The sequence below is a fragment of the Grampus griseus genome (assembly GCF_964374135.1).
Source record: "Grampus griseus genome assembly, chromosome: 10".
In the NCBI taxonomy this organism is placed as follows: Eukaryota; Metazoa; Chordata; class Mammalia; order Artiodactyla; family Delphinidae; genus Grampus; species Grampus griseus.
The window spans coordinates 32,757,510-32,768,031 of NC_139004.1; the positions used below are offsets into that span (position 1 = coordinate 32,757,510).

At 55.6% G+C, this 10,522-nt stretch overlaps 1 protein-coding gene across 1 annotated transcript; it reads left to right on the forward strand.

Moving 5' to 3' along the window:
- Positions 1-1,255: 1,255 nt before the first annotated feature.
- PGC (progastricsin) lies at positions 1,256-9,813 on the forward strand (the record flags this gene model as incomplete). The annotated part of the gene is given in 10 exon segments (XM_082663763.1): positions 1,256-1,306; positions 3,218-3,379; positions 3,786-3,903; positions 4,866-4,984; positions 5,622-5,821; positions 7,093-7,215; positions 7,774-7,921; positions 8,706-8,804; positions 9,538-9,690; positions 9,694-9,813. Coding segments are annotated over 10 exon segments (1,293 nt in total).
- Between the last annotated feature and the right edge of the window lie 709 nt (positions 9,814-10,522).

The window sequence follows — 10,522 nt, forward strand, 5'->3', positions numbered from 1 at the left end:
GGGAAGAGGGTAATGGGGGACACAGGCATTTTAGGAGAACAAAAGACACGGGCAGGGACTTCCCTGATGGTCCAGTAGTTAAGATTCAGTACTCCCAATGCAGGGGGCATGGTTTTGATCCCTGGTCGGGGGACTAAGATCCCTTATGTCGCACAGTGAGGCAAAAAAAAAAAAAGACATGGGCGGAGTCTCAATGCAACAGAAGAAGAGAGAAAACGAAGAACAGAAGCAGGGGCTGGCATGTCCCCTCCTCCCATGCCCCTGCCCAGGCCTCCTGTTGCTGCAGATCAGTGCCAGTGGCACAACCAGAAGCCAGTGCGGCTTACTCTGTGGGTGTGTCCTGAGTGCTTGCTGAACTATGATGAGAATTGCTCCAAATGTCCCATTTGACCAGGAAAACCTCCAAAGCTGCCCCCAATAGCTCTGACTTCAGCCACTGGCAACCCAGCCCCACCATCTGCATCTGTGCTAACAATACCGCCAACATCACCATGGTCAGCATCACGCTCACCACTACCATCATCATTACCATCCTCCTAGCTACCGACCCCATCAACCCCCGACACTCCTAACTGCTTCCCCCAAGGGGTTGGGGGTGCTGGAACCAGGACTTAAGTCAGAATCTTTGAGTGCATCACCTATAGACCAGCGATTCTCAACAATTTTGCTCCCGAAAGGGACATGTGGCAATGCCTGCAGACACTGTTGGTTGTCACAACTGGGGGACTGTTGCTGGCATCTAGTGGGTAGAGGCCAGGGATGCTGCTAAACATCTTACAATGCCGAGGACAGTGTCCACAGCAAAGAGTGTTTTGTCTGAAAGTGTCGGAAGTACTGAGGATGAAAAACCTGCCTATAGATCCTACGGCCCTCACGCTGCCCTCCTCTGGCCCTCACCCTAAAAGGCTTACCTCACACCTCTGGTTCCTGCACAAGAAGTCATATTTGCCAATCCATCTCACGGCAACTTTGATTTCTTATCGTTCGCACCTCCTGGCCTCCACTGCTTGTACTGAAAAGTCAATAAGATGAAAAGTCCTTTGCAGCCACCCTCACAAGGGAAAACACACAGAAATAACTGATACGTGGAGCCCAGGGTATGACGGGGATTGAGGTCATGCTGGTGCAGGGCAGGGAGGCAGGGGCTGGGCTCGGTCCTCGGGGTATAAAGGAGGAAGGAGTGTTCAGGTCTTCACTCCACTGACGCCACAACTCTGAGCTGCTTCTCTACTGTGGCCAGCTGGGAATCGGCATCATGAAGTGGATGGTGGTGGCTCTGGTCTGCCTCCAGACCTTGGAGGCGGCCGTGATCAAGTGAGTCTGGGGCCTGGCTGCTGGGGCAGCCTTTTTATTTTTAAATGAACTACCATAGACTGGATGGCTTATAAGCAACAGAAATTTATTTCTCCAAGTTCTAGAGGCTAGGAAGTCCAAGATCAAGGTGCCTGTAGATTTGGTGTCTGGCGAGAATCTGCTTCCTAGTTCATAGATCCCCATCTTTTTGCTATCCTCACATGTTGGAAGGGACAAGGAAGCTCTGTGTATGATCTGCCTCTGCTCTGGGACTTCTGGACAGGGAAGGCTCCCTGAATCGGTGTAGGACAGGACTCAGCGGTGGGAGGAGATATGGCCTCTGCTTTCAGGGAACTTCCAGTCAAAGGGAGAAGCCCCATCTCTTCCCCCACTGATGAGAAAAGATGGATAGGAAACAGGGAGAATAAGGGTGACCATCACCCAAGCAGGTGCTGAACGGCCGGTACAATTATTTCTAGATAGGGAGACGTTTGCTAGCATTTTCCTTAAGGCCCCCAATTGATTTGGTAGATGCCAAAATCATCTAAGCAGAAACACCCGTCATGTAATCTCTACACGCGGAGGTGTCAGGGGATAGGGAACGAGGCGGCACAGCTCACAGGACATCAGGAGGACTCCCGGCCCGCCACTCTGCTTGCTATTCTACCACTAAAGAGTGATTTTTTTGGCGAAGAGATGGCTCCTCTCAGAAACTTCTTTGAATATGCAAATTCTGTAACTGTGATGGGGCGCAGTCAGCCATCAGCCTTCATGGCTCCAGGTGAATGGGTTTAGCTGAGAATTTCTGGACGCTGAAGGGTCTTGGGGGAATGGGGAAGAGATGGGGAAAGAAGTGAAAGCAGCAGGAATTCTGGAGCCTGGAACAAGGCCTGGGTGGACCCGCAGAGACCCCTAGGCAATGGCGGCAAGGAGGTCTGCGAAGACATGGGCAGAAACCCATAATTCAGTACATACAGTTCCAGAGCTGATTTGGGCTCTGGACCAACCAGGCCAACCTCCCCACTGTCCCGGCATCCTGAGAGGAGCGTGACTGATCCAGGCCAGACAAGTCGCTGCAGGGGCAGAACTAGGACCCTGTCTTCTGAGTCCCCAGTCTAGTGCCCTTCCCCTGGTCCTGTGCTCTGTCACAGCCAACCGGCACCAGGTGCCTGACAGCCACTGTACCAGAGGACTTTCTTTGGGGTGAACTTTGCCATCTATGAAACTTTTATTTTATTTTATTGGCCACATTGTGCAGCATGTGGGATCTTAGTTCCCTGACCAGGGATTGAACCCGCTCCCACTGCAGTGGAAGTGCGGAGTGTTAACCACTGGATGCCAGGGAAGTCCCTCTGAAACCTTTTTTAAAAATGCACAAATTGGGAATTCCCTGGCAGTCCAGTGGTTAAGGACTCCGCGCTTTCACTGCTGAGGGCGCGGGTTCAATCCCTGGTCAGGGAACTAAGATCCCACAAGCCACGCGGCACAGCCAAAAAAACAAAAACAGAACAAAAATGTACAAATCCTACAAAGGGTAATGTCTGAAGTTCCTCTCCGCTGCCTGGGAAAGTGTTTATGGGATATCTGAGAGTGGAGGACCAGGGTGGGATGAGGACCCATGAGATGGGGTGGGGGCATGCATGGGTGAAGTCAGTTGTTTCCTGAATCTCAGAGCAAGTCCTGAGAAGAGTTTTGAAAGAAAGAGAAAGAGAGAGGAAGAAAAGGAGAGGCAGAGGGAGAAAAAGCCAGAGAGAACCAGAGATTGAGACAGAGATGGAGAAAGAGGGAGACACACAGACACGTACAAGCCGCAGACACCGGGGGACAGAGCGGCAGGAGCCTGAGGCAAACAGAGATGGAGAGAGAGAGAGATTGGGATATTAGAGCCTCTGTAGGAAAGAGGGAGGTCCTGCCCTGACCCCAGCCCTTCCGCAGAGTCCCCGTGAAGAAATTAAAGTCCATCCGTGAGACCATGAAAGAGAAGGGGATACTGGAGGACTTCCTGAGGACCCACAAGTACGACCCCGCCCAGAGGTACCACTTCAGTGACTTCAGCGTGGCCTCCGAGCCCATGGACTACATGGACGTGAGTCCTGACCCTCCCCGGGGCTCCCCATCTCCCTGCTGCCAAAGGCCAGGCCTGGGCTGTGAGCTGCGCCCTTCCTCTCTGCACCCTCCCACCCGGCCCCCGGGGCCTGCCCCCATCTCTCAGACCTGCCAGCCCAGAGACTTCATTGGCGGGCAGAGCACTCAGGGGCCCCTGCTGACCTAGCAGCTGAGTCCACAGAGACCTTTGCAGCTGCCCCGGGTGGGCTTGGACCGAAGGTCTGTGGGTTCTGGGCGAGCGTGGAGGGCAGGCTCAGGCCCCTGCTTCTGGTGCGGGCTGTGGGGCTGGTCACTCTGTCACTCTGTCCGTGGAGGAGGCTGGGCCTGATGGTCCCTGGATCCCGCCAGAGCTAACAGCCCGTCCATGTCCCCCGTCTCCTGCCCAGGCTTCCTACTTTGGTGAGATCAGCATCGGGACCCCACCACAGAACTTCCTGGTCCTTTTTGATACTGGCTCCTCCAACCTGTGGGTGCCCTCTGTCTACTGCCAGAGCCAGGCCTGCAGTGAGTGCTAGGTTGGGCAGGGGAGGGCGGTTGGCAGGGCAGGGCACTGACACCCTCTGGGGAAGGGCCGCACTTCATAAAGATTGCTGGGGAGAGCTGCAGTCCCGGAGAGGACCAGGGACCTGTCCAGGGTCATGTGGCACATGCCCAAGCCAGAGGGAAGAAGCTGGCCATGGAGCTGGGTGGCCCCTCTGCTTTCCCTGCTCACCAATACATATCCCTTCACCTACTCCAGCCCAGTCCAGCCCACTCCACTCCGTTCTGTTTGCTCTGGGCAATGCCATTCCATCCCACTCCACTGTACAACACTCTTTCTATGCTACTCCACCCCATGGTTTACTAAGTTCTTACTGAGTATCTCAAGGGACACGGGAGAAGGATATAGATGTGGTCCCCTCCCTGTAGTTGTATTTGGAGACAGGAGATATTCACTTCCTAGGGCTGCCTTGGTCCCTGCCAAAGCCTTGGGGTTTGGGTCTTGACGCCTCTAGTCCAGAAGGTCCCTCATTGGCTCCATCCTAGGCTATCTCAGGATCCTGGTGTGGCCAGCTTCTGCTCGGGGTGAGGTGAGGGTCAGGGAATGCACAGATGCCCTGGAGGTTCATTCACTCCTTCATCCGATGAGTAATTTCTCAGCACTCGCCATGTGTCAGGAGATCTGCTGGGGGTCAGGGAGATGAATAGATTCTATATAACCTGCCCATAGGGAGGTCACCGTCCTAGGGCATCTCAAGGTTCTGTAGGTCAGAGGGGGCTTTGGAATCGAGGCTGGCCAGTTCTTGTGGGTCTTCCAATGCCAGGAATGTCAGCTGGCCACCCCCTGACTCAGTGGCCGGTGGGGGGTGGGGCGTGGGAGGAGTGCTGAGTCCCCAGGATGTGAGCCCAGGCTGGGAGACAGGTGGGCAGTCCGGCAGGCCTGAGAGTGGGCCAGCCTGACTTCCCGAATTTTCCTTCCCTTGCAGCCAGCCACACCCGCTTCAACCCCAGCCTGTCCTCCAGCTACTCCACCAATGGGCAGACCTTCTCCCTGCAGTACGGCAGCGGCAGCCTCACCGGCTTCTTCGGCTATGACACTCTGACAGTAAGTGATACTGCCGGCTGCCCCCGTGCCCACACCCAGATGTGGGGAAGGTAGTCCGGGGCTGTGAGCTGGATTCTAACCTCAAAGTCCTCACAGTCTGATGGGGAGACTTAGATGGAGGCCCTGAAAAATATGGGAAACACCTACTGCTCTACCGTACAGGCCAGAAAATCAGTACAATAAAGGCTCATCCAGGGACTTCCCTGGTGGTCCAGCGGTTAAGACTCTACACTACCACTGTAGGGGGCACGGGTTTGATTCCTGGTCGGGGAACTAAGATTCCGCATGCCACAAGGCGCAGGCAAAAAAAAAAAAAAAAAAAGCTCACCCATTCACTCATTGAACCCTCACTGCGGGCCATCACGTGCCAGGCACCGAGGGCACCACAATGGTTGGGGTGACCTGGTCCTTAAGGAACTTAAAGCCTCGGGAAGAAGAAGGTTGGGGTGGGGAATGCTGCAGCGGTCGGGGATGGCTTCTTGGAAGAGAAAGTGGCTTTTGCAAACCTGACAAGAAGAGAGGCAGCAGAAGCAAAGGAGGGATGAAGAACAGACCCTTGAGGGGTCTGAGGAGGGGGAGCCTGGGGGAGGTGGGTGGAGATACACTTGTCATCTCCCATCCTCTCTTTCCCCTCCAGGTCCAGGGCATCAAGGTCCCCAACCAGGAGTTCGGCCTGAGTGAGGAAGAGCCGGGGACCAATTTCCTCTATGCGAAGTTCGATGGCATCATGGGCATGGCCTACCCTGCCCTGTCCATGGGCGGGGCCCGCACCGCCCTGCAGGGCATGCTGCAGGAGGGTGCCCTCACCAGCCCAGTCTTTAGCTTCTACCTCGGCAGGTAAGGAACCACCTGGCGGTCCCCAGCTCCCAGCCCATTGCCCCCGTGGCCCTGGATGGCTGAGGTTCAACACTTTGGGATTTGAAGGCCTCCCAGCAGGCATATCTGGCAGGGCCTTTCCTCCTGGGCTTCTGACTCTTCCTCCTCCCCTCCCCAACCCCTGCATCTGTCCCTGCCCACTCGGCCTCTTCTTTGTATTTCTTGGCCACGACAGTGTCTCTCCTTCCTCCGGCTGAGCTCTTCTTTGAGCATTGCTACTGCTTTCTCCATACCTCTTGGGCTTACCTCCTGCCCAGAGCCCCAGTTAGCTCATTTCCTTCTGACCAAATGTTTTCTACCTGGACACCTCTTTTGTGTAGAAATCTATTGCTTCATCTCCTTTGATCTATTGTTCTAGCCAGGTCCTGGAGTCTTCTGGTCTAGGTCCACCATGAACTCCTAACGAGTTGTTATTCTTACCACAAACACGAGCCAACTCAGTGATTTATGTGGATGGGCCCCGGTGCCAGGCAGTAGGAGGGGTGGGGGTGGGGGCGTCGCCTGGGGTGGACTTTCTTTCCTCTCCAGAATTAGACAACTACCTTCTAGAGATAGTCAATATCTACTCTCTGGGGCTTAGTCATCTGAATCTTTCAACCACATTATCCTGTTACGTCGGTTGCTGGCCTCTGTTTACAAGTACTCTGAGTTTAGCCCGTAGGAGCTCTGCCCAGTTCCACACTCAGGTTCGTCTTCTGTCTAACAGGGGAGGCCCTGCCCTCCCCTCTACCTGGGCCCTACCTCCCTCCGATCCCAGCAGAAAAATAACAAGCTGGGCCCGGGTCAGGCTCCCGTGGACACGCTCCACCAGCAGCACAAAGTGAAAGGGAATGGAGAACGTGGTGTGTGGCAGGGTGCGGGGCCAGACGACCAGAGGCTTCCCCAGAGGCAGCGCTTGGTGGAGCACCTGGGAGCCTGAGGCACTGGGAAGTCTGAGCTCCAGGCCGGGGGCGGGGGGGTGCGGGTTGGACACAACCTCTTCCCTCAGGGAGCCCCATTCCGAGGGGAGACGCGGCCCCGCCCTCGGGGAGCCCTGGTCTGAGTGGAGACACAGCCGTTCCTCAGGGAGCCCCGGTCTGAGGAGAGACGCCGCCCCGTCCTCAGGGAGCCCCCGTCTGAGGGGAGACACAGCCGTTCCTCAGGGAGCCCCAGTCTGGAGCCAGGGCAGGACCTCTGTTTTCCTGCCTTTTCCACAGCCACTGCCTGACTCACTTTTGCTTTGCGTCCTGCAGCCAGCAGGGCTCTCAGGATGGGGGAGCAGTCATCTTCGGAGGTGTGGACAGCAGCCTGTACACGGGGCAGATCCACTGGGCCCCCGTCACCCAGGAGCTGTACTGGCAGATTGGCATTGAGGAGTGAGTCTGTGGTGGGCCCTGGGGGTGTGGGTACTTCCTCAGAGCAGGCTCTGAGGCACTTCATGTCACACGGGTACTGCCGGGTGGCGGGGGGACAGAGGACCCCAGAGACCTGCGCCTGCAAAGCCACAGCTGCCCTCAGCTGGGGTTTCAAGGCCCAGGTCGGCCTGGAGAAGGAGGGTGGGGTGGGGACAACATAGGAAGGGGCAGGACTGGGAATCCCAGACATTTTGGACCCTGTAGTCCAACCCTAGGGGCTTAGACATTAGAAAACTGGGGTGTGTGAGGGGGAGGGACTATTTTGCTCAAAGTACTTACAATGAATCAGTAACCCTGGCCTTCAGTGTTTCTAGAACCATCCTTGGAACTCTTTAGAAAGAGATTCCAAGGCCATTTAGGTGGCCTTTGACAGACTTTGGTATGAGGCAGGAGGATGGCTGGATTGACCTGTGCAGGGCCCTTATCTTCTGGAGGTGCACCTTGATTCTGTGGTTGCAGCTATCCCCTAGCTGCCCTGAGCTGGGAGGTGCTGAGGCCGCCCATCTCCTCACCGTTCAGGTTCCTCATTGGTGACCAGGCCACGGGCTGGTGCTCCCAGGGCTGCCAGGCCGTCGTGGACACTGGCACGTCTCTGCTCACCGTGCCCCAGCAGTTCGTGAGCTCCCTTCTGCAGGCCACAGGGGCCGAGGAGAACGAGTATGGACAGGTGCGTGTGGCGGAGGTGTGCCCCTTCCCTGGGGGAGGCCAGTCAGGGGGCATTTGTGGTTTTTCCTGGGAGCACAGGAATAGCTTGATTCTTGGCCTCCGTGCTTCTCGCCGCCCCCAGGCACTGGAGGTGGGGGCCCCAGGATGACTGGGGCTGGGAGCTGGCTGGGGGCCCGAAGGCTGATCCAGGGGAGCCAGATGCTTGTGCTAAAAGGGTGTGGGGAGGTCACTACTAGGCAGAATTTCCTCTGAGCTTCGGCCCCTTGGCGGAAACAGGTTACACACCTGCCGGGCTTTGCAGTAAGAGGGAAACAACTAGACTGTGCTGCCAAGCCCATGAGTGACAAGGGGTAACCCTTCAGTCCACAGCTCCCTCACCTCCACAGGGCCATGCTCTCTGCCCCGTGCCCCCTCCTGAGCCCACCAAAGGGTTTGCCTAATTAATGCATTCCCACTAACTTTGGTGGACTGATGGGCCATGCTTTCTACAGACCTGCGTGTTTTAAAAGGACACTTGCAGAGAAAGGGGTGTAGATTTAATCTCTCTCATGGGGAAAATTCAAGCAAGAGTCATGTTTGGGGGTGAGAAAGATGCTCAGGTCCCCCCAGATCCCACCCTCTGCACGTGAGTCCTCATGTGTAACACGAGCGGTATTGGTGTTGCAGCCTCCAGTCCCAAAGCAGGCTTGGGGCTCAGGCCCGGGTCCTGAGGGGCTGAGGCGATGGGGTTGGCAGGTCCTCTCAGGGGGGAGATGAGGCATCCCGGGCCCTGTTCCTCTCTGCAGTTTCTCGTGGACTGTAACAGCATCCAGAACCTGCCCACCCTCACTTTCATCATAAACGGTGTGCAGTTCCCTCTGTCACCCGCTTCCTACATCCTCAATGTAAGTCCTGGCCCCTGCATCGGGAGGGTGGGGGATGGGGGATGGGGGTGAGGGGTGGGAGGAAGGGGTGGGTAGCCAGAAACGCTGGGTCTCCTTACCTCGCGCCATTTCCTGATGCCTTGCAGCATTGATTTCTTTTCCCCATCCATTGATTCTAAACCCCCCGTCTCTGGAACGCGGCTATGAAAGAGCAGAGTGCCACCTATTATTAATGATTATTATTAATTAGAGGGGAGGGGCGCTGGCTCTTTGTTGATCACTTATGAGAGTCAGCCCCTGAGTGAAGCACTTTGTCTACATTTCCCTGATTACTCGTCACAACATTCAATGAGCGAGATACTGATTCTATTTTACAAACAAAAACTTGGAGGTTCAGAGAGTTAAGTAACTGGCCCAAGGCCACAGAGCTAGTCAGGGTGAAGCTAAGCTTTGAACCCAAGTTGGTCTGGTTCCAAGACTTTACCGCCAGGCTGACCTGCTCCAAATCAGGAACAGGAGGGAGTCAAGGAGACCCTGCAGAGGGAGGCCTTTTGCAGCCTGCCCTCGGCCACGCCAGAATCCCCCACCAGCCCGACTCTGGCTCTGGAGGCTCAGTTGGCCTGTGAGCCCTCAAGGGCAGAAACTTCGGCTCACCTGTTTCTGCATCTGTGCTGCTGGCCTGGGGCTCTGGGCCGAGCAGTGCCCCGTCACTGTGGGAGCGGATGAATGAGTGTTGCCCTTCTGTGTTGTGCAGTACGACGACAGCTTTTGCACGCTGGGGGTCGAGCCCACCTACTTGCCCTCCCAGAATGGCCAGCCCCTGTGGATCCTTGGGGACGTCTTCCTCAGGTCCTACTACTCCGTCTATGACTTGGGCAACAACAGGGTGGGCTTTGCCACCGCCGTCTAGACTCAGCGCCTGGACGCCCAGGCTCCCTTCTCCCTCTGGGCCTCCCAGTCTACAGGGGGTTCTCTCTGCATTTCCTCTCTGCATGTAGCCTCCCTTCTCTGGACTCTGGACTTTCTCTAACAATAAATCTTTCTTCTCCATATCGACCAGCCTGTTGTTTCTAGAGGGCAGTTGTGGCCTGTAAGGCAGCCCCTGGTCTCAGACAATGGGGACAATGAGAGTCAGGGGCAGATTTGCCTCTGCTGCACCATGTTCTGCCTGAGTTTCTAGGAGGTTTGCAGTGGGTCACTGAGAACCTAAGAGAAATAGGGGACAGGGTAGGGCTTGGGGGTGGGCCCTGCATCCCTCAAAGCTTGGAGTCTGTTCACAGCTTCTCTCTGGAGAGGGAAGACTGTGGTAGTGGCATGGAAGCAGGACATTCCTTTGTAATGGGCAATCCAAAATGCTCTGCTGACCTAATTTACCAAACTACCACCAGAGTGACCCCACACATGTGCACTAGCAGTGTGACTAGGGGTCCAATGTATCCTAAATCTAGCCTCTTCCTCCTTATCTGTGATCAAGTTCCACTAGGAGCTTTCAGAGTAAGGCTGGATGCCGGTACACACTTGTAACAGTCACGGATCCTTTAGGGAGAGATCACCCGATGCCACCAGAACCTAGTAGGTTCCAGGAGGGCTCCAGAAGATCTGGGCTGAGTTAAGCCTATCATATTTTAACCCAGACCCCTATGTCCCAGGGCTTGTCTTTAAAGAAGGGCTGGCTCTCAACCATGGACAAGAGGGATAGCTATTTGAATCACATGAAAATCAAACCCATTTGTTCTAAC